General features: G+C 40.5%; 5 protein-coding genes across 10 annotated transcripts; 3 read left to right on the top strand and 2 right to left on the bottom strand.

Annotated features, from left to right (window-relative positions):
• Positions 1-963: 963 nt before the first annotated feature.
• Positions 964-5250, top strand: LOC115740551 (asparagine--tRNA ligase, cytoplasmic 1-like). Its single transcript, XM_030674045.2, has 6 exons — positions 964-1558; positions 2113-2703; positions 3226-3482; positions 4271-4400; positions 4563-4621; positions 4728-5250. The coding sequence occupies exons 1-6, from the start codon at positions 1076-1078 to the stop codon at positions 4909-4911; spliced, it is 1704 nt and encodes a 567-aa protein (XP_030529905.1). The 5' UTR covers positions 964-1075; the 3' UTR covers positions 4912-5250.
• Positions 5251-8306: 3056 nt separating this feature from the next.
• Positions 8307-11287, top strand: LOC115740560. 2 transcript variants are annotated; one of them, XM_048277985.1, is made up of 7 exons: positions 8307-8530; positions 8945-9006; positions 9152-9235; positions 9637-9691; positions 10327-10462; positions 10787-10837; positions 10924-11287. In XM_048277985.1, exons 1-7 carry the CDS (start codon positions 8416-8418, stop codon positions 11006-11008), a joined length of 588 nt encoding a protein of 195 aa, XP_048133942.1. In that variant the 5' UTR covers positions 8307-8415; the 3' UTR covers positions 11009-11287. The 2 variants fall into 2 exon arrangements, with proteins under 2 accessions (XP_048133942.1, XP_030529923.1); XM_030674063.2 differs by having other exon boundaries at positions 8321-8530; positions 10919-11287.
• Positions 11288-11740: 453 nt separating this feature from the next.
• Positions 11741-13907, bottom strand: LOC115740563 (60S ribosomal protein L31). 3 transcript variants are annotated; one of them, XM_030674066.2, is made up of 3 exons: positions 13800-13907; positions 13426-13541; positions 11741-12226 (listed from the first exon to the last, which is right to left on the bottom strand). In XM_030674066.2, exons 2-3 carry the CDS (start codon positions 13506-13508, stop codon positions 11947-11949), a joined length of 363 nt encoding a protein of 120 aa, XP_030529926.1. In that variant the 5' UTR covers positions 13509-13541; positions 13800-13907; the 3' UTR covers positions 11741-11946. The 3 variants fall into 3 exon arrangements, with proteins under 3 accessions (XP_030529926.1, XP_048133941.1, XP_048133940.1); XM_048277984.1 differs by lacking the exon at positions 13800-13907 and adding an exon at positions 13684-13780; XM_048277983.1 differs by lacking the exon at positions 13800-13907 and adding an exon at positions 13643-13779.
• A 729-nt stretch (positions 13908-14636) lies between these two features.
• LOC115740553 lies at positions 14637-17593 on the top strand. 2 transcript variants are annotated; one of them, XM_030674049.2, is made up of 7 exons: positions 14639-15170; positions 15492-15577; positions 15982-16060; positions 16151-16210; positions 16463-16584; positions 16657-16728; positions 17210-17593. In XM_030674049.2, the coding sequence occupies exons 1-7, from the start codon at positions 14796-14798 to the stop codon at positions 17310-17312; spliced, it is 897 nt and encodes a 298-aa protein (XP_030529909.1). In that variant the 5' UTR covers positions 14639-14795; the 3' UTR covers positions 17313-17593. The 2 variants fall into 2 exon arrangements, with proteins under 2 accessions (XP_030529910.1, XP_030529909.1); XM_030674050.2 differs by lacking the exon at positions 16657-16728 and having other exon boundaries at positions 14637-15170.
• Positions 17594-18624: 1031 nt separating this feature from the next.
• LOC125314798 (F-box/LRR-repeat protein At4g29420) lies at positions 18625-21386 on the bottom strand. 2 transcript variants are annotated; one of them, XM_048277981.1, is made up of 2 exons: positions 20840-21386; positions 18625-20048 (listed from the first exon to the last, which is right to left on the bottom strand). In XM_048277981.1, exons 1-2 carry the CDS (start codon positions 21298-21300, stop codon positions 19130-19132), a joined length of 1380 nt encoding a protein of 459 aa, XP_048133938.1. In that variant the 5' UTR covers positions 21301-21386; the 3' UTR covers positions 18625-19129. The 2 variants fall into 2 exon arrangements, with proteins under 2 accessions (XP_048133938.1, XP_048133936.1); XM_048277979.1 differs by having other exon boundaries at positions 18625-20052; positions 20844-21386.
• Positions 21387-21709: the final 323 nt, after the last annotated feature.

The following is a 21709-nucleotide window of genomic DNA, read 5'->3' as shown; positions in this document are numbered from 1 at the left end:
CATGATTTTGCGCCTTTGGCTAATAAAATTAGGAAAAAATCTAAATAATGACTTGAATTGCTTTGATTTTCTTAAAGAATGACATAAAATGAATCTCGTTTCAAAGAAGCGTGGAATTTATAACGCCCTTGGTAGATTTATTACGGCAAACACGTTAACCACGTCGAGAGATGCGTTTATAACGACAAGGGTAAGAGAAAGTGGGGGATAATTGTTCAAAAAATCTTAAACTTATCGTGCGGTGGCCACTTTAGTCATAAACCTTACGATCGTATCAATCGAGTCTTAAATCTTTTGATGATTTATCAATTCAATCATAAACTTTTTAATTGTATCAATTTAATTTTGAAACTTTTGACGATATGCCAATATAATCCTTTCAGGCGAATTGACACAGGCGAGAGGGCAACCCCCGCTCAGGCGAGGCTAGCATTGGGAAATGGGAAAAAAAAAGGAAAAAAAGGGAAAAATTTAAAACAATAAAAGATGAATATGTCCTTCGATTATGCCCTCTTTTTCAGGCTTTTCTTTGGAATAATATGTATTTCGGGCCATTTTTTGATAAAATCAGAGCCTTTTGAGCCCTTATATAAAATTATACGCATAGTAAAATATGTTACCAACAAACGAATTTTTATGAAAATATTTTCTAAATAATTTATTTTTCGCGAAACAAATGAAGCTCGTTTCATCAAGTGATTAAAATCAAAGCATTCAATACTTTCAAGTGAAAATTAAACGAGTTTCGTTATGTTAACTAACAATTCGAACCAACGATGTGATCGAAGTTTATAACTTAGTAATCATTATTATTTTGATGAAAATGTTTCTCTAATATTGCCCATAATTCTTTATAAAAACACATTAAAATAAACAAATGCTTCTTGAATTCTCTCTTTCAAGCAGGGAGACAATCTTGTGCTATAAAAGCTCAGCGGAGACCTCATCGTTGTTCAGTGTTCACCGTAACCACTAACCAGTCGTTAGGGTTTTATCAAAATCCCCGTTTCTCTCTCTCTCTCTCTCTCTAAGCTTCAACCGCACAGAGAGAGCGACACGCACAAAGGCGCGCACAATGTCGGGCCAGCCACAGCCGCCGGTGGACCAGCTCGCCGCCGCCACCCTCTCCGACGCCGTCCCCAAGCACGAGTTCTCCGACCGGGTCCCGATCCGCTCGATCCTCGCCCGCCCCGACGGAGGCTCCGGCCTCGCCGGCCAGCGGGCCCGCATTGGCGGCTGGGTCAAGACCGGCCGGAAGCAGGGGAGCGGCTCCTTCGCCTTCCTCGAGGTGAACGACGGCTCGTGCCCCATGAACCTCCAGGTCATCGTCGACGCGGCCGTGGCCGATCTCGGCGTGCTCGTGCCGACCGGCACGTGCGTGGGCCTCGAGGGCGTGCTCAAGGTCCCTCCCGAGGGGACGAAGCAGCGGATAGAGCTCCGGGTCGAGGAGGTTGTCCACGTCGGCCCCGTCGACCCGGCCAAGTACCCGATCCCAAAGACCAAGCTCACGCTCGAGTTCTTGAGGGACGTCGTGCATCTGAGACCGAAGACCAACACGGTACTTGTGTGTTCTTCAATTTTCTTTTTAAATTCATGTGCTCTGCGCTGCTGCTCGGGAAGTGATGTGAAAATTCTGGTTAAGAGTTCACGATTGCTGCTTGATGGGTGTGGAGTATTGAAAAGCAGGAGTGAGATGAGGTCTGACATTTAATTTGTTCTTTGTTCCAATGTAGTGAGAATGTGTTTTTGATGCCCATTTAGGCGAATTTCTATCAACTGGTTTGTTTCATAAGTTCTTTACCCATGTGGAAGGAATGGAGAGAGAAAACTTTTTAATTATCCAAATCTTGTAGTAATCTGATAACCAGAGTAGTTTCCTTGAAAGAAAGCAGGTTTGCAGAATTTGAGAGATTTAATAGGCCAAAGCATCTTGGCATCCACTTAAAAGATGTAAATAAATTGAGCCTATGGTTGTTGTCTGCTCATGAAGATGCGTTGTATTAACTCATTGACAATCCACAAGAACTTATACAAGTATGGCAAATCGAAATTTTGACTGTGATGTTTTCGTTGTGTCATTGCCGATTGTTTCTAAATAATAGATGCTTTCAGATTTCTGCCGTGGCTCGGATCCGTAATGCATTGGCTTATGCGACTCACACATTCTTCCAAGAGCATGGCTTTCTCTATATACACACTCCAATTATCACCACCAGTGACTGCGAGGGTGCGGGTGAAATGTTTCAAGTGACAACCCTGATAAGTGATGCTGAGAAGGTGGAGAAGGAGCTGATCAAGAACCCCCCTCCATCTGAAGCGGATATTGAAGCTGCCAAGCTTCTCGTAAAAGAGAAGGGTGAGGTAGTTGCACAGCTGAAATCTGCTAAAGCTAGTAAGGCGGATATCACAGAATCTGTGGCTGAGCTAACAAAGGCCAAAGAGAACCTCTCAAAGCTGGAAGAGAGATTCAAACTAAAACCTGGTATCCCACAGAAGGATGGGAAGTTAGATTATGGCCAAGATTTCTTCACCCGTCAAGCATTCTTGACTGTTTCTGGACAATTGCAAGTGGAGACTTACGCATGTGCTGTTAGTAGCGTTTACACATTTGGTCCGACTTTCCGTGCTGAGCACTCACACACATCGAGGCATTTGGCAGAATTTTGGATGGTGGAGCCTGAAATAGCTTTTGCAGATCTGAAGGTAAAGACATCTCAATCCTTCAGCCTGACTGATCGAAAAATGTTGACATATAACAAATTTCAGCATCTACATGAGAATTTATTTATATATTGCTACTTAAGTTCCTTCTTATTGTTTTTCTATTATTGGTTGATCTTTTCTTGTAATGGTTGAATTTAAGAGGATAGTACACAAAGTCTCCAAGGTATAGACTTGTTAAATGAATTTCTGCTGCTGACAACATGAGGATTTTGTCCTCTAAGTACATAAACTTAAGTGGTTAATTGGGCTTGGTAATGTCTGCTGACTGCAAAACTTAGGCCATATGTGGAAATGCTTTGTTATGGAGTTGATGAATAGTCTACTATCCATGCATTACTATCTTTTGGATGTAGTATTGCCTTTTCAGGTTTTACTTAATTTGAAATAATATATAGGAGTGAATAATCTGGTCTGTTTCCTTTGAAGATGATCTACCCATCTTACCATTTTTGGGCAAAATTCTTAATTACATTAAAGGGTTCATATTCTGTTCCTGTGTAGGATGACATGAACTGTGCAGAGGCATATGTGAAATTTCTGTGTAAGTGGTTATTGGACCACTGCCTTGATGATATGGACTTCATGGCCAAGAATTTTGACAAAACTTGCATTGATCGCCTAAGAATGGTTGCTTCAACCCCCTTTGAGCGTATTTCATACACTGAAGCTGTGGAGCTTTTAGTGGAGGCTGTGAAAGGTGGTAAACAATTTGAGAGTAAGGTGGAATGGGGCGTTGATTTAGCATCTGAGCATGAAAGGTATGTACTTGCATGACTATGTGGGTGTTTGGTATTGCTTTTCCGCAGCTGCAACAGTTGAGAAATGAGGTGCTTTGGCCTTTCAAGGTCTTTGGTAAAAATCTCATAGCAGCAACACCCTCGCAGCTGAAATACTTTTGACATTTTTCACAAAATTGCCTCTAGTAGCTCTGAGGTGCCGCAACTTTTTAAGTTTTTTGAAATATTATTTTATCAGGACAAAAATACCCAAACGAAAAGAAAAAAGATTAATATGCTAATTCTATAATGATGAACACATAAATGTTAATTATCACTGTTATAATAATGATGATACTAGTAATATTGAACAATTCTACTATATTATCTAATTGAAAACTTCATTAATATTTTTCCCTAGAAGGAAAGTTTGCAAACTTTTCTAAAATTTCAATTAATAACATGATATATTGACTTTGCAATAACAATGATAATAAAAAATGTAAGCATACAGAATAATAGTAATGACAGTTGTTATTGTATGGTGAAAATGCTATATTGCAAAAATTTTAACAATACCTATATAATAGTCGGAACAACTCCACTTGATGTTATAAATCTTTTTTCGTCATTTTGATAACCACAGTAATCTTGCAGTAGCGACACACAAATAGTCATTCAAAGCCACAGGACAACACTTTTTTAGGACGTATTGGCTATTGCATGTGCTTGGAAACAGCACACCATAGCCACAGCTGTATTAAAAAGACTCTACGTGTTCTATCTGATAACTGATGGTTGCTAAACTTTGTTTTGGCCAATTTCAACAGATACTTGACAGAGGTGAAATTCCAGAAGCCTGTCATTGTGTACAATTACCCGAAAGGAATTAAAGCATTCTACATGCGGGTCAACGATGACTCAAAGACAGTCGCAGCTATGGATGTTCTTGTACCAAAGGTTGGACAATTACTTGCTAGTCACAAATGAAACTCACAGACCAAGATGGACAAAATAATTAGCTGCTAGGGATTAAAAGCAACTATTAGGGAACTGGTTGGCAGGCTTTATTGTTGTGTGTACTGTTTTTCCAAGTCTAATATTTGCACTCGACGTTTTTAGGTAGGAGAATTAATTGGTGGAAGCCAAAGGGAAGAGCGCTTTGAGGTTATTCGTGATAGGTATATTTCCTTGTCATTTTACCATATGTGTTATAGTTTCTTCAACCATAGGTGCAAAGTGGTAATACAATCAGTCAACTAACGGCTCAAATTGCATTTTTATCAGGATACTTGAGATGGGGCTGCCCCTCGATCCATACGAATGGTATCTTGATCTGCGGCGATATGGGACTGTCAAACATTGTGGATTTGGTTTGGGCTTTGAGCGGATGCTTCTATTTGCTACTGGTATCGACAACATTAGGGATGTCATCCCATTCCCGAGGTACCCAGGAAGAGCGGACCTGTGAGAACACACGCAGGGTAGTAGACCCATGAGCCAATACACTCAGATTACTGAAACATTATTTGCTTTTCTTATTTGAGAAAAGTAATGCAACCTTAGCTTTACGTTTTTCAACTTTTCCAATAGTGGCAGAGTTTCTCTCTAGATGGAAATGTACACTGCAATCACTGTGGAGTTGTTCTTAGTCATGCAAACATTTCCTCTTGGGTATGTTTCGATGCTGGTGTTTTCACAGTAGTATATACATATTGCTGAAACAGTCTTCTTGTTCGAGGGGATGAGGGCTCGTGTTTGTACTGCATAAAGTGTGACTGTAGATATTGTCCAAGATTGAGATGTTCATGTCGGCATGCTCTATACCCTATTGAAATCTGGTCATTATTCATGCCGAATGGAATTGATCCTAGAGCGGTCAGCTTTCTTTGAGTGGTTAATACCTCGACACTCTTAAGACAATTTCACGCGAAAAAGGCATTTTCTATGGGTCTGTTCGGTGATTGAATTTGATCAGAAAAGTTACGCAATCGGAGTACTGTGCTGCAAACATTAGGGTTTAGATTGAAAACTTCGCTTAGGCACGAATGTGATGATGTATTATTACCTCTCTTATCAAATCGTTAAGCTGGTTTTTCGGACCTGACCTGAGGTGGAGCTAATCAGATAAGCTTGAAAAAGATTAGGTAACTTCACTTTTTGGTAGGACCAATGGAGAAGTTTATGGTGGATTTGCGATAGAAAAAACGAAATTTACGAAAAAATTTACTATATCTTTATGAAAGATGGATCGCTATTTGTGACCCACCCAGAAATTAATCGACTTTAGAATATAACTTTATCTAAAGTAAGAATGTTAATTGGGTCACCGACGTGAGTATAAATTCCTCTAAAAGAAGAATGCGATTGTGACTAGGGGTGAGCATGGCCGGATGGGTAGAGTCCAAACCTAGACCCTAAAACCAAGCCTGTTATAACCAGTTCCCAATTTTTGAAATCGAGAACCGACTCTATTTATCCTAGAACCTGTTTTAGAACCGACTTTGTTTTTCGATCCGATTTCAGGGTCTACTGGAGAACCTGTTTTCCTTTTGTTTCTTTTTCCGATTTCATTTTTTCCATCAAAATAATACGAGTACCAATGAAATGATCCAAAGTAAAAGGTAAATAATAAAACTTATTATCCGCCAAAAACAACAATCCTTGATATGAGCAATAAAAATGACAATCCATCAAAAACAACAATCCAAAATATAATAATAGAAATTACAATCCACCAAAAGCAAAACGATCCTAAAAAATGCTGAATTAACAAGTGCAATTCTTCTTATCGGGTTACCGCCAAAATCTGCTAATAAGCTATCCTTTTTGTCTTAGACAAGTCAAAAGACTCTAAGCCCACTTTAAAACTTGCAAAGCGAGATAGCTAGCCATATGACTATATATATATATATGACTAGATTTGAGTTACTAGTATTTATTAATACATACATGACTGGAGTGGTAACGTTTGGATTCACTTATTTTTGTTCTTACCCATACAGTATAAAATCATTTAACTTGTGTTTATTTCAATTAACCTTTATTAATGAAGGTGGTGTTAGGTTACATCATGCAATAAATGCTTACTTTTGACATTATTTTCACTGACCAACACTCACCGTGTCTAAATGTTACTTATGGTATGAGTTCATTTCATTGCTTTTATCTTTAGGGTTTTATTATCAGCAAATTCATTCCTCGATAACATTAGGAAAACTTGACTATATCTTAATCGAAGAAATTACAGTTTCTTTTTTTGGGAGACGTATCAAATTCTATATATTAAAAGGTGAATAAAGACTTCCAAAAAAGCGTTAATAGCTCTTACAACATGATACGGGAGGGACCACTGCGTATGGTAAATTGGTAATGATATGCTGACGTGGCTGTCCCTGAATTGCAATTTAATCTTTCTCGAAAAAATACATACGGGCTAATAATTCTTATTAATTTTGTGGCAAAGAAGGAAATGTAGGGTCTAAAATAAATAAATAAATAACTTTTTTTGCGCTAAAGTTTCTTTTCATTAATCTACAATTGGAGATACCCAAAATCGCTTTTTCTAATCGTGGAAAGCAAAATCTTTCTACTTCCAAAATTGAACTCTATTGATTTTGATTTTCGGACAAACAAACCTGTTTTATTGTAATTGTTCAAGATGTGGTTTTCATGTGAAAAGTTGTTTTTCCACTTTTAAGATCCAGAGGAAAAAAAAAAAAAAATGGGATTTTATTTTTATGAAAATGTTTTTGAATATTTGGAAAATTTCAGAATAGGACATGCTACACGGGAAAATTGTCAAAAATGTTTTAAACCTTTTGCATTTTTATCAATTTAATCATAAACCTTTTAAGTTTGCCGATTTAGTCTTAAACTTTTTCATATTTTCCCAATTCGGTCATATTGACTGAAAATCATTGACGTGGACTCCGACTGTCTTATGTAGTACCATTGGCGCCGATGTTAATAATTTTAAATTATATTTTTTCCTAATTTTATAAAAAATTAATTTATTTTCTTTCTTTCCGGCTTCAGAGGCCAGTGCCCCCGTTGGAGACCCAAATCCTTGCGGGCCAAGATCTAACCTTAGTGAGGGTGGGTAGGGGTTGCCGGTCCCCACCGGCTCTTGCCTAGGGACCGGCAAGGGTCGCCGACCTCTAAATCTAGAAAAAAAAAAAAAAAAAAGAAAAAAAATTAAAAATTTAAAAAAGAGAAAAAAATTATCAAAAATTTTCCATGTTAGTGTTGGTTATGCCACCTAGGATGACCGGTTTTCACATAAGTGATTTCTGGCCAATAATACTAAATTGACAAATTTAAAAGGTTCGAGACTAAATTAGCAAAATAGCGAAAGATTTAGGATTTTTTTTGATAATTTCCCCCATGTTACTCAACTGGTTCAATAGCCCATTTTCTGTCTTTCTTTCTTTTATTTGCCTAGACATAAATTAGAAAGCTACAAATTTGTTTACTGTCATTTTCGACTTAAAATAACTGGAAAATTACTTTAGATGGCATCGAAATTCAAAAGTCAGGCTTCATTGTTTCAAAAGTAAAAAAATTGTTTAGAGTGACTTTATTTTAACTTTTTACTTTTTTGCAAATATTCCGACGCACATACAATTTAACTTTTTTATATATTTCAAATATATGAGATTTTCACAACTTGTAAATATTAACACGTAAATTCATATGTATTTTGTTTCTAATCTTAAGATTTGAATAATAATTTAGATTTCGCAGAAAGTTTAATTTTGAATTTTTGTAAGTCCATTTAAAAAGCCTATCAATATCCGAGTAAGTATTCAATCTTTCATCTTTTGGCCGGTAAAAGGTGTGGCCATTTCCGAATTGAAATATGCAACGACAGCGTTTTGACAAACCGAAACCGAGTTTCTGCCGTAGTAGTCAAGTTCGTTCTGTGGAAACGAAGATCGCCGTTTGAATTAGACAGAGGTTAAGAGCTCAAGCTATGATGGCGATGAAGCGGCTATCGAAGAAATGGAGAAAGCCGCGCGACGACGGCTTCTCTCTCCCCACTCGGGACGATCCCTCTCTCGACGATTCTCGTCCCATGGACACCCAAGGTCGCTTGCCTTTACAAATTTATTTCTGAGTTTTCTCGTTTAGGGACCTCAGATGAACCCAAGAGAGGAGGGAGATCAAGAAGCCGGACATCGATTCGAGTTTTGTCGCTTAATCTCTTCAGACAACTAAAATTTCACTTTTTTGGCGTCTTAGAATGAAACCCATCTAGGGAAAGTTATTTTACTCCATTTTGCGTTGTATGTGAGAAGTATTATTCCAGTTCTTTTTTGTTTGTTGTGTCTGGGAATTTGAGTCATGATCAGTAATTGTGTAAAGCATTCGTTGTATTTGGCTCTAGGATGGTTTGCTTTGCCTGAAATGCAGCAGTGAAGCCAACTGAGAATTGTTCTTTAGGACCGATTTTGCTCTGCATTGTGTTACACTCACATGGTTCTTTTTTCCTCCTCGTGCAGAGCAAGAGGAGTTGGTTCGATCATTGGAAAAGAGTCAAGCGCTACAGAGTCTCTGTTGGCGGGTAAATTGATGACGAAACAAGCTATATGTCTTCAATCTTATCTGATCATATTAACCTATATTAGTATATTTGTTGTTACTTCTTTTAAGCTAATGCATTTTATAGTTAAATTAACATCTCAATCGTTTCTAATTTCTTATTGCAGAGTGTATTTGCGGCATTTCTCTTTTGCTTTGCTGCCTTCCTCGTCTATTCCATACACCAGCAGGCTACATCTCCATGGGAATTGGTATGTTAGTGATGATTGTCCATTGAAATCAGATTTTTGTTCTTCTCTTTCACTGGGTTTTAGTGGTAGCTGAAATGCCTAGAGTAAATCTTTTAAGTGTCCTTCCTGAAGTATCATACAACTGAATTAAGTGGGACTATGTGGTTGAGATTTCCTATGTTTGCACATATTATCTTTCTGGTGTGGATGGATCAATATATCATGGTATTCCATCGGAATTGAGACAATTTTGGGCATGCATTGTAAAGGCTGGGAGTACGATACTGCTTTTAATTGTTGCATGGCAGGTGAAGTTAGCAAAACTGTAATTCTGAATTGGCCGCTTGTCCATAGTTCAAAACTCAATTTTCTTCTAAATGCTGTATATTAGATCATCTTAACATGTTTCCCCTTATAATCAGCGATATCATGCTTACTTCATGGAGGAGGCTCCTTCATGGATGATTATATTTGCAGGTGGGTTCTCTCAATCACTTCCTGAGCCATGGTTATTATCAGCTGGTCATGTCTTGCCCCATTCTTCATTGTGGTTTTAATTATGTCAATAGCTTAGCGGACGTGTCTCATTAATATAGGACTGTACATTGTATAGAAATAGTTCTTTCCCATTCAATTCTTTTGAGATGTCAGCTGAAGTGTCTCAAATACCAACTTCACTTTGGCTACTCTCCTAATCAACATTCCTTATACCTGCCCTTGCCAACATAAGTCTTTTTCTTTACCGCACAGGATTTTCTTTAGCTTTGTTGAGAATACCTGTCTCTGATGGTTTATCTGTTCAAGTTCATCAATTCTTTTGAGATGTCAGCTGAAGTGTCTCAAATACCAACTTCACTTTGGCTACTCTCCTAATCAACATTCCTTATACCTGCCCTTGCCAACATAAGTCTTTTTCTTTACCGCACAGGATTTTCTTTAGCTTTGTTGAGAATACCTGTCTCTGATGGTTTATCTGTTCAAGTTCAATTTGAGCATCCACAGCTTTGATTTAGGAATGTGCCATTTCTTTCTTTTCGTTTTTTGAGTGGTTTGAGTATCTATGTTGACGTGGAACATGAGGCATGAACAACGCTAATTAAAACTACCCGCAGACTGGATTGCTGTTTTAGCTTGCTCCATGGCTATTGTTGGGCTTATTCAAAACACAAGACAACATAGACAGTGGCTTTGGTATTCGTGCTTCACCAGCGTTATACCAGCAATGTTTTGGCTGTATTACTTGTCAAGGTACAAAATTTCTTCTCTGTGGTTCATACCTTGAAGTTTTGAGCTCCTCTTTCACAAAACAGCACGGTTTAAATTTTGTTAATTTATTTCTTCTACCCATCCCATCCCACCCCACGTTTAGTTTCAATACATTGCTTCATCCTTATTGCCTGATATCTTTCATAGTCAGAGAGGCTTCTTCACTCGTATAGTTCATCACTTGAAGAATGAGTCTCTTCCTTTTTCTGCCTGTGGATTTCTCGAACTAGCAGAGGCCTGTCTACGTCATGAAAATACTATTTTGAGTTATCTGATGCGAAGATGAATCTGACTATTATGCACCAGAATTCCAAGATTTCGCTGGGATGTTTTATGGCTCCCATTGGGACCAATTGGGTAAGTTACTAAAATTAACTTAATGGTCTGGCTGCAATTATGGTTTGCTGAGAAATTAACTTTCTTGAACAAAAATGGCAGCGGAGCTGGCATCTGTCTATATGTGGATTACGTGCTGCACGAATCCTCAGAAGAAGTGAGAAAACTTCGAGGCTACATGTATGCTTATAAAGCTAGCTGAAGAGTTGAAGATCTTAATTCTGCTTTTGTCATTATCACTCATCACTGAAGATCGATGGATTAAGCAGATGGATGAATGTAGTGGGGTGTGGTTCATACTCCCCATAGACCGGAAAGCATGGGGATACTGCTCATCGTCGGGGCAAGCAAGGGTCAACCATGATAAACCTTTGTGTCTCGATTTCTCTTGCTTGCCTTAACTCTTTACTCCATTGTAGATGTGTACCGAATTTTAACAAAATACCTGAGGCTGTTTCGATCTTTCTTGAATTTGCAGAGTTTTGATGGAAGAAATTTAGTCCACTCCTATTGTAACGTCCCATTGCAAAGAGGACTGCCTTCAAAAACATTGACTTCGTTGATGAGTATTACAGGGAAGTGTAGGGAGATGTGATTTAATGCCCCATCCATCTGTGTGCTCGCTTCCGAACATTTAGAAAAAAGTACACGATATTGGTTGGAAGCTTGCGGCTAAAGTAGGAGGCTGATGACATGGTAACGGGAACACGTCGTTAATGTTTTGTCAATGTTACTTGCGATGGTCACGGGTCAGGCAGGCGTTAAAGGAGCAAGGTGGTAACCTGTAGGTAACACGGTGCTCCCTATTTGAAACCAGCATTAATTCCTGATCATGTTCGTCACATAAGATGATATAGTAATTCGTCCAACTACATTATCCGAAAACAAGCAGCGACAACGGATCCTTGGGGTTTGAACAGTATCGAGGAAGATGTGGACGGTGCGACTAAAGTTTCACACTCAGGAGAGAAGCAACAAACCAACAATAATATGGTAAAAGGTTTTCACCACCTGTGATCACGATTCACGAACCAATTTAACAACGCCCCAAAAATGTTGAACAAAACTCTCATTAAGTCTTTTAATCCAGACCACGGCAAGATTTTACTAAGCTAGGAAACAAAGATAACTCAATCATCGTCTTCAATGATCTTGGTGCCCAATCCCTTCAGCCCTTCTGGTGGGATCTCGGCAACGGTGACTAGAGAGTAAAGCTCCTCCTTGGCATCCTCGTCCTCGTTCCTCTTGCGAGCAATGCGAACCCTGATCCTCCTCGGCACGCTTCGAATCCCCCTGCTCCATATTTGCTTGTTCAGCTTCACATCAACTCTCACATCATTGGTTCCCATGGCTTTCTGGGCAAACTTCCGGATCTCTTTTATGGCCTTTGGAGCCTTCTTCTTGAATGTGCTATATATTCCAGAAACACAATGCAAACAAAATAAATTTTAAGTGCTAAAGGATCCATGTTCCCCTAGTGTCATTGCTGAATTCCAGACACCCCTATTGTCATTGCTGAATTCCAGACACTTCCACATATATAAGAAATTAACAGCAGAGAAACCTAGAAAGAGAACCACTTCAATGATAGAGCTTCATGGCAACAACAAGAATTCGATACCATTCCTTCACAAGGCATTGACAAAATAATCTATAACCAGTGACCATGATCTATTGGTGGAGCCAGACACAACACAACATTCAAAATAACGGGATAGACATCAAAGGCAATTATGTTAAAACTGAGCCGAGCTAGTTGCTGATACTTATCAATCAACTGAAGATGAAAATCGAGGAGGACAGACATAATATCTCTCTCATAATTAAAAGTCGATGAAATAAAAAAACTACCTATAAGGTTGTCTAGCATGGTAAACCACAAGTGCACATACTTAAATGGCATGGAAAAATTTATGGGCATTTACCGTTTCATTACATTGACAAGTAAATACATAAAAAACAGGCAGATCAAGTAGAGACTATAGAGTGATTAAGTCTTTGAAAAAACAGGCAGATCAAGTAGAGACTATAGAGTGATTAAGTCTTTGAAAATGAAAGGAAGCGGTTAGAGAGCACTAACTTTCACAAATTCCTGAATTCGTGAAAGTTAGACCTACTGATAATGACCACCTCTACTGCATAGTCTAGAGGAAGCACAAGGCCGAAATCGAGAAGCGGTATTCGAATGACACTAGACAGCCACCTGCACTCCCATTCCAACCTATCCACCCCATCGACAATGCAAGCGAAGCACATGATAGTGCACACTCATCAAAGTCTCCCAACAATAACCCATCAAAGATGATCAACTTAACAATAGTTCTCGACACAAGCTAAAAACGCTCTAGCATTCTAAACATCTGTATGGGAAATGCAGACACCGGTCGACTATGTTCACATTCATACAGATTCTCTCTCGATCGTATCCGTAGATACATGATAAATTGAACCTCCGAAACACAACAAGAAAAGCAGCACTTAAGCAGTCTAGACTATTGACCAAACGCATTACACGACCTGCATAGAGAACCACTGACCCTATTACTTGAAAAAAAAAAAAAAAAACTTTGCAGCCAAACAAGAGACGAGGGAAAATAACGAGGGCTCACCATCCATGGAGACGCTTGTGGAGGTTGATGGTGTACTCTCTGGTAACCACCTCTTCTTTCCTCCCTGTCGTTTTCTCCACCATTTTCGCGCTCTGGCTCTTTCAATTCGACCTTACCTGCAGTCAGGCAGAAATTTTTTCTTATTTCCCCCAAAAAGACAACACCCATGTAAATGTTGAGCAAGTTCACAGCAGCAAACTTTTCGTCAAACCCAGACAAGCAGAAGAAAAAGATCGGGGAAGAAAATCAATCTACAACCAAAAGTGATCCAGTCGCCGCAGATTCAGATCCAACGCCGCTTCAATCCAGTCTCCCTCTAAGATGCAAAAATGAGGGGAGAGAGGGCGGGTAGACAGAGAGAGAGAGAGACATACCTGCAAGGGTTTGAGGGGGGAGAGAGAGAAAGCGGAAGTGGGACGGTGGTGATGCTCGGAGCTAAATACCAGATGGCGCGGCGAAACCCTAGATGCGCAAGAGAGACAGTGGGCTGGGCTTTTGTAATGGGCCCTGTTGAGCCCATCCAATATATGGAACTGCTTGATTAGGTTCTGTAATTTTTTTTTTTTTTTTTCACGATTAGGTTCTGTAATACATGTTCATTCTAGACGCAAAGTTACCTTCACGGAGCAATGGCGTTATGGCGTTGATATGATCACGCGCCGCTAATGGCATTTCAAAAATGCATTACTGGATTCCTACCGATGAGACAATATCCTCGGTAAAATTGTGATCCGTAAGATGATACCCGAGTCGTTTTTGGATCGCGAGTGATCGTCTCTTTTAGCATTTAAAAGTTGAAATCAATAAATGATCCTTTTTTATTTTCAAAATTATAGGGGCAAAACGAAAAAGGAAATAGCTTGAAATTATATATTTATTTTAAATTTTTTTTGTAACATTGAAAATTTTAAAATTATACTTATGTGACATATTTATCTTAAAGGTTGGAATCAGTGCAAGTGAAATAAAAATGCTATTTTGATTGAAAAATCATACGGTGAAATCTTGACGGAACGTAAATAAGTCACGTAACATTTTTTATGTCATGAAACGGGATTAAGCTAAATATGTGGCAGTGGTTTTGATGAATTTTTCCTAAACGAAAAAGACAAGCCTTTTTTGGTTCGGCTCAGCTAATCGCCCGTGCCCGTCCCCGTGCCCGTGCCCGTCCCCGTCCCAGACAAAGAGGGTTTATGGTTTTTCTCCTTCTCCTTCATCATCGTCATCTTCTTCTTCTTCTTCTTCTTCTTAAAGTGAGTCGAAAACTCAGTCTTTGCTGATTGCTCAGTGCTCTCTCTCACATCTTCCATAGCCGCACCGCGCCATTTTCACCTCTTCTTTCCCTTTTCGTCTGTTGAATTACAGACCCAATGCTTCTTAGCCTAAGCCCCTGTGCCTCCACTCGACCGCGGCTCCACTTCGCGTTCGCCGACGCTCCCACCTCTGCATCCCCATGTCCGACCGTTCATTTCTCGACTTGTTTTCGGGCGAATTCGAGGTCGATGACCCATGTCGCTAAGGCAAGCAGAGGCTCCAAGTCCGGTGCCCCGAATTCGCCTACAGATGAAGGAGGAGGAATGGTAATTGATTTTGACGAAGAGAAGGGCGAAGAAACGAAGGGGTTCTCGTCGAGTGGTGGTGGGTTTAGAGGGAGAGAAGAAGAAGAGAAGAAGTATGATCGAGACCCTGAGTTCGCTGAAATCCTCGGGAGCTGTCTTGATGATCCCCAGAAGGCTCGTTCTAAAGTAGGCTCATAATTTTATCCCTGAAATATTTTCCCACCAAATTGAAGGGTTTTCGCGCTGCTCCTTCAGTAATTTGGCGTTGTTGCTACTTGGAGTGATAAAAATTTGTCTTTTGGTCCTTACCAAAAAAAAAAAAAAAATTTGTCTTTTGACGATGTCTGGACTCCATGTTTATGCTAAGTGTTCTCTCTTACTAATGGGGTTGATTATGGTTCTTTTGAAAGGTTTGGAGGAAGGCAGTTTGATAGTTGGGGTGGGGTCTTCTTTTGTGATGCATGAATTCTGATAAATATCCTCACGAAGTTTGTTTTTGTCGTGTAGATGGAGGAGAGACTGAGGAAGAAAAGGAACAAGATATTGCATGCAAAGACCGGTTCAGCTGAACCGATGAAAGTGAAATTCAACAAGTGAGTTTAGTTGGGCTGCGAAATTCTGTACTGATGATTCTTTCGGAAACCATGGCTCTTTCTATAAATGCGATATGAAGCAAATGCTCGGGAGACTGCATCACTGTTAAGTATATGAACAAGGTACAGTTTTTAGAAAGTATTCTCTAGGAACACGAGATGAAGCTGATGTGGGGTGTCAATGATTGTGGCAGAAACAAGAGACCATCAATAACTGTGGTTTCCTGCATTTGTGAAACTTTCAGAGAAGTTGCTCAAAAGTTGTTCGGAGTCTGAAGTCCATCAAATGAATTTTATAGCTACATATAACTGGAGTGAAAGTGCATTGTAGTTTTAGAGCCTTCTTTGAGTGCAGGGAACTCTTCTTTCCTTGTTAATTTACTTCCTTTATCTGAAAATTGCAGATTTGATTTTTCAAATTCATACATGTGGTTTGAATTCTACAATGCTCCACTGCCAAAAGATATCTCCTTATTATGTGATGTAAGTTACACCATTGGGAATTTAATAGAATCCCTTCTTTTTCTGCTATGATAATAGCTGATGACCTGTTTTTCCTGAATACCATTGCAGACAATTCGATCATGGCACATTGTCGGACGTCTGGGCGGTTGCAATTCCATGAATATGCAAGTAAGTAACGCTTCTTCTTATAAAGTTCACACAACCATTTTAAGTGGCTACTTCCGCCAGCATCATTGCTGATAGGCAAGTGTATGTGGCGTCACGTTGGATGTTGGATTGAAGTGTAACTTTTTGAGCTAGTTGAGTGGATTAGTATTGTGATGTGCCCGACATCTATGTAATGAATCACGTGTTCATTTTAGGCTTCAATAATGCACATTGCTTCATTTGTATTATTCATCTTAATATGTACTTTTGCAGCTGTCACAATCTCCCCTGGATAAAAGACCGAACTATGATGCCATTCAAGGCGCCAATGTGACGCCAACCACATTTTATAACATCGGGGACCTTGAGATACAAGACAACTTGGCCTGTATATGGTATTCATTCTAAGCTTCTCTTGTTTTCTGTCCCTTCTTTTTCATGGTCTGAATTTGCTCAAAATTATGCAGGGTTGATATTGGCACGAGCGAACCATTGCTTCTGGACGTCTTGATAAATGCACTGACGCAAATAAGCTCCGAGTATGCATTTCATGCCTCTTTTTTTCTTTTCAAATAAATAGTCTTTGATGAGGTATCTTGAGGGCTGGAGCCGTGAGCTCTTGACAATCTTCATTAGCTCCTTTCAAGTTTGCTGACCTTGCGTAAGTTACAAGCATGCTATCATCTGGGAAAAAGGACGGCCCGGTCTGGCAGAGGTTGGGTGGTTGTAAATAGTTTCTTGTGGTGTCTTTGAACGTTACTTTTTTAAGCACTAATGTGCAGTGTGATATATCCATTAGTACTTGGAAGACGCGGGTAGCTATTTTCTTTCGTTGTGCTTGAGGACATGGATTCATTGAGTGTATCAATTTTCCGGAACATGATTTGTGTTGTTGTTGTTGTTGTTGCAGTTTTTGACTTTTCTCTGGTGCTTAGATGACCCAGAAACCTGTCCGAGCCCTTTTTTTTCCCTGCAAAGCACGTATGGGATAATCCCCCCTAATTGAGATTTTCTTCGCAGTTATGTTGGGATTAAGCAAGTGGTGTTCGGTGGATCAGAATTCGAGAGTTGGAAGGAGAATCTGACTTCAGAGGACATGGGTTATAGCGTGCACAAAATTTAGCCAGACTCGCTGTATTATCAGGGAAACATCTTCGATTGGAAGATAAGTCTCTCCCTTTCTTTCTAAAGATGGGTTTGTTGCGGTGAGGAAGAGGGTCTCTTTCAGCTTGCAATCGCAACAGAAATCAAGATTAAGAAGTGCAGGTAACACACCTGGATCTTGGACAGCTTGGATCGACGCGAGGCTTGGGGCTCAAGAATGTATAGTCTCGCATCTTATTTTTTAAGTAGAGTTGCAGGTACTTGATTGACAATGCCAGTGGGTAAATAACATACATCATCGTATATTCTCACGGTGTTTTCGCTTGTTGATATGCGGTTCCCTCGGCAAAATCAACCGGGGAAGATAAAAGAGTAAACTAATAGCTGCATAGAGGTAGTATGTTGTTTAACCTTTGATTGAAAGCCTCTTCTGCTGGCTGGTATCATGCCTCTCTCTGTTACCTGTGAAGCAGATGAAAACAAGAATAGGCACTAGTATCCAAAGCATGGCGCTAGTGTCTTAAGGGGAAATGAATAGATAAATCAAATCTGGTTTTGGATGCGGAATGCTAAGTGACAGGACAAGCCTGGTAAAGCTTGGTCTAGCCTTTGTAGCGTCTCTTCTTAGTTGTTGATATGCATTGAGTACACGGCCTGCTTAGCCATGTCTAGTGGGTTAAACATCCCTTGGGACGTGGGAGGTTTGAACGCCACGTCTGGATTTCGGGGGTTATATACCCGGTTGATGGGGCTAGTCGGGAGCACAAGGGGAGAAAAGAAAGAGCTACATGGCCTTTAGAGTACGAGAAGTGGGTGAGATGTATCACGTATGAAGACCAATTAACATAATGAATACTTGCAACACATTAATCAGACTACTAGCCGAAAAGTTCCAAATTATTTAGACCAAATGTCGAAGTGGGCGTTTGGTCTAGTGGCGTGATTCTCACTTTGGGTGCAAGACGTCCCGAGTTTGATTCTCTCGATTCTCGGAACGTTACCAATTACATTTGGGATGAGCTTCTTTCTCTCTCATTTTAAGCCCCCAGATTGCACAACAAGGGATTTCAAAGCAACGCCAAGTCTTCAACTCTTAATACACAGAGCATGCAATGGAAGGCTCTCAATAGCTCTGCATGCAATTAGGCAGTGAACCAACTTTTTCTTCGCCCCCTCCAAAAAGGGTAAGCGATGAAACACGTCCATGGATGCTCAAACTTTTTAGCACAGATCACATAACCAGGGATGACAAAGCAACGCCCAAAAGAATAAGTGATGAAACATTTCCATGGAATGGATGCTCAGACTTGTCGAAGGAAACACAACGGGGATAGTGAATTGCCAATGATGCATTATGACGTTACAAAGTATACGAGCTTTTCACTTAGTAAGCATTCCAGCAGTAGAGACACATTGATAACAAACAAGCATGCGTAAATTGCAGACAATCCAAATCATCCAGTTCCCGTATCACTTTCCCATCCTTAATTTTTCCTTCTCTTCTCGATGAATGTTTTTCCTCACGAATGATGCAGAACTAATATTGCTGGACAACTGATGCTACTGGCAGCATCACCTGCAACTGATAGATGTGAGTGCGTGCACAAGCAGGTAGTACCATCTCCATCGCCATAATACATCTAGCCCTCAGTTTTTCACAAACAAGCTTCTCTCCTCAGTCCTGTCCATGTGCCAGTGCTAATCTTAATCAGGGAAGACCTGTTAAATCATGCCGGGTCTGGGCTCAGGATCAGGATCATTTCCTTCATATTGAGGCAAACCCTTCCCTGCGAAGGCCAAGCAAAAAAATTATCCAGCAAGAGAAGCACGCCCGTCTTATCTTGCTCCTTTAATAGCTTGTCTTTGCCACACTATATCCCAGCCCCCCGTAAATTCGTACCCTTCAGTAGCTTCCTTAAAGACTCCAAATTTCCATTTCAGTCTTGGCCAATCAGCAGTGCACCTTTTTGTCAAGTTGCTCAGCAAGTTGGAGTCAGCATGCTGGTGGTGCACGAGAATCGTGAAGTCTGACAAGTTGGTGCACTTATCCAGTATAGAGGCTATAAATGATTGCGCAACATCCATATGAGAGACCACGATGCACGCCACAATTCCTTTCAGGCTCTTCGTTTCGACACTGCCCTCCCTGCCTCCTGGGGATGGCCACAATCTTGACCAAGCGCCAGGACCAAGTGTGAGAGAGCTCGCATTAGGAAATGTCTTAAACAACAACTCAACGTTTATCATTTCCCCGACATGCCTACTGAATTCTGTATTCAAAGTAAGCTTCTCCACAGTTCCCCCAGATGGGAAGGCAGTAATCAGATTGTAAAGAAATGGGGAGTCAAGCTTAAGGTTTTTCAAACTAATAAGGTCCTTTACTTGGAGATCATCTGCTTGCACAATGGAGAGGTTAAAATCGGTTAATGCCGGAGTTTCAAGGATGAGAGATCTGGGTTTGATGCACTTGAGCCTCAGTTTGACGAGCCTGGGAGCATAAATGGCCAGGGAAAGTGGAACATTTGACACAGTCCATTGGCAGGACCTGAGATCTGGAAGACGAATCTTCGGTTCTTTAAGTCCACCAACGCCGCGTAAGTTGAGAACTTGCAGAAGAGGAAAGCAAGTACATATCTTGCTCAGGTCCTCATCATCGAGTCTTATAAATTCGAATGTCAAACTCGTGAGTGTGGGAAGTGGAGTCAAGCCATCCACCGACAGCCAAGCATTCTTCAGCTCCAGCTCACGAAGACTACGACCTGCACATCCATGAAGAGAAAAATTGCCTAGTTATTTGATATTTCAAAAGAAGCAAGTAATCAGTTATGGACCTAAGGTGCGCCGGCGGGTTGCCATTCCCCCTATCTGCTAGGCGCATAGTCTAATTTTAGACTATCGTATGTAAATTTTTGTGTATGATTGTTTACGTTCGCCCCCTACACCCCACCCACCCACCTCTCGAGCTAAGGTTTTGCAGAACTTTTTATCTCGCCCTCTAAACTAAGTCTGTGCATCCATCATTACCGCTGATGGTTGGAATGGAAGGTGCTGGCATTATGCGTAGACTAGCCACAAAGTCGGTTCGATTCCATCAACCATCTCCAGAAACACAACGTTTCTTTTGAAACTGATGTACAGAATGATATTCAAAAAACTCCCGGGCTTTTTCGAGTATCCTAGTGCTAGTTAACTAGATACGAATCTACTCAATCCGGAAGACAGAACCAAAGTGATTAGGATAGTGGCAGCTAATCCATGGATGCTACAGATTCCAGCAGAATTGTTGGCTAATTCGATATGCAGGTAATTTACCGTCCAACTTCTACATCAACCAAGGAAAGAAAAACAATAAGATTTGCTCTTTATTCACCTGCAATTTACCTAGAATTGTTGGCTTAACCTCACACTTCTTCCTAAATTCCTCCCAACACAGCGACTCGCTCTGCAATTTACCAAAAACCAAAGAGAGAGCAACAGCTAATTCGGCCAAAACACATTCTCATTTCCAAAAGGTGAAAAACAGACACACACAATAGAGCAGAGCACTCACAGCAAGACGAAACGAGAGCCAAAACGTCCGATCTCCTCCAGCAAGACTGGACCCAGAAGTCCGAGATGGACAGCGCCTTCAACCCGTCGCAGACCCTGGGCAACCACTCCTCGACGAAGCCCACGTCCATCAGGTACATGTCGTCCTCTGACTCGTCCTCCTCCATGTCCTCGCAGGAGGTGGCGAGCGACTTGTCGATCCCGATCGAGATGGAATCGACGCTCCTCCAGCTGAGGATGGAGCTCGCGACGAGGGACTTGAAGGGGGGGACGAGGGACTTGGTGTCGGGCGACCGGGACTTGAGGTAGCGGGAGAGGGAGCAGAGGAGGGTGATGGACTCGATGCCGTGGGAGACGGAGTTCAGGGTCTTGGACACGACCCGGCAGCGAGCGACGTCGGCCGAGTCGGTGAGGCGTCGCAGGATGTCGAGGATCAGGTGTTGTGGAAGATCCTCCATTTTCGTTACAACATCAGAGAGAGAGAGAGAAAGAAGGAGACGAAAGAGAAGGCGGGTTTTGTTCTTCAATTGCTTGCGAGTGGAAGGAACTTGGAAAGAGTGACACGTCATTGCAAAAATGGATACACTTTTTTTTTTTTGGCAAAAGGATACTTGAAGGAGTTGAAGTGCTAATATATTTGCACGACAGTTATTTTGATATCGATAAATTTTTTGAATCACTTAAATATCAAATCGGTGAAAAAAATCATTCAAGTAGCAATTCCGGCAAAAAAAGGATAATTTAAAGGACAATTCCAACCAAATAGTATACATGATGTATTTTATTAACTTTTTATTATTTCATGGGTTGCTTTAAAAAAAAAAAGGCAGTACACATGGCAAAAGAAAAAGCCAAAAATTAAAAAAA

This window comes from Rhodamnia argentea, chromosome 4 (genome assembly GCF_020921035.1).
Source record: "Rhodamnia argentea isolate NSW1041297 chromosome 4, ASM2092103v1, whole genome shotgun sequence".
In the NCBI taxonomy this organism is placed as follows: domain Eukaryota; kingdom Viridiplantae; phylum Streptophyta; class Magnoliopsida; order Myrtales; family Myrtaceae; genus Rhodamnia; species Rhodamnia argentea.
Note: the sequence above shows the minus strand (reverse complement) of the source record. Positions and strands in the feature narration are given on the sequence as shown.

Coding starts and splice junctions, on each gene's coding strand:
- LOC115740563 (XM_030674066.2), bottom strand. CDS start 13,508: ATGGTGGAGAAAACGACAGGGAGGAAAGAAGAGGTGGTTACCAGAGAG. Junction 12,227..13,425: donor CACAAGCGTCTCCATGGATG/GTGAGCCCTCGT, acceptor TGGAATATATAG/CACATTCAAGAAGAAGGCTC.
- LOC125314798 (XM_048277981.1), bottom strand. CDS start 21,300: ATGGAGGATCTTCCACAACACCTGATCCTCGACATCCTGCGACGCCTC. Junction 20,049..20,839: donor CTCGTTTCGTCTTGCTGTGA/GTGCTCTGCTCT, acceptor ATGTGCAGGTCG/TAGTCTTCGTGAGCTGGAGC.
- LOC115740551 (XM_030674045.2), top strand. CDS start 1,076: ATGTCGGGCCAGCCACAGCCGCCGGTGGACCAGCTCGCCGCCGCCACC. Junction 1,559..2,112: donor TGAGACCGAAGACCAACACG/GTACTTGTGTGT, acceptor AGATGCTTTCAG/ATTTCTGCCGTGGCTCGGAT. Junction 4,401..4,562: donor TGGATGTTCTTGTACCAAAG/GTTGGACAATTA, acceptor CGACGTTTTTAG/GTAGGAGAATTAATTGGTGG.
- LOC115740560 (XM_030674063.2), top strand. CDS start 8,416: ATGATGGCGATGAAGCGGCTATCGAAGAAATGGAGAAAGCCGCGCGAC. Junction 9,692..10,326: donor ATGGATGATTATATTTGCAG/GTGGGTTCTCTC, acceptor AACTACCCGCAG/ACTGGATTGCTGTTTTAGCT. Junction 10,838..10,918: donor CTCCCATTGGGACCAATTGG/GTAAGTTACTAA, acceptor CAAAAATGGCAG/CGGAGCTGGCATCTGTCTAT.
- LOC115740553 (XM_030674049.2), top strand. CDS start 14,796: ATGCTTCTTAGCCTAAGCCCCTGTGCCTCCACTCGACCGCGGCTCCAC. Junction 15,578..15,981: donor ATGAAAGTGAAATTCAACAA/GTGAGTTTAGTT, acceptor TGAAAATTGCAG/ATTTGATTTTTCAAATTCAT. Junction 16,729..17,209: donor CTGACGCAAATAAGCTCCGA/GTATGCATTTCA, acceptor TTTTCTTCGCAG/TTATGTTGGGATTAAGCAAG.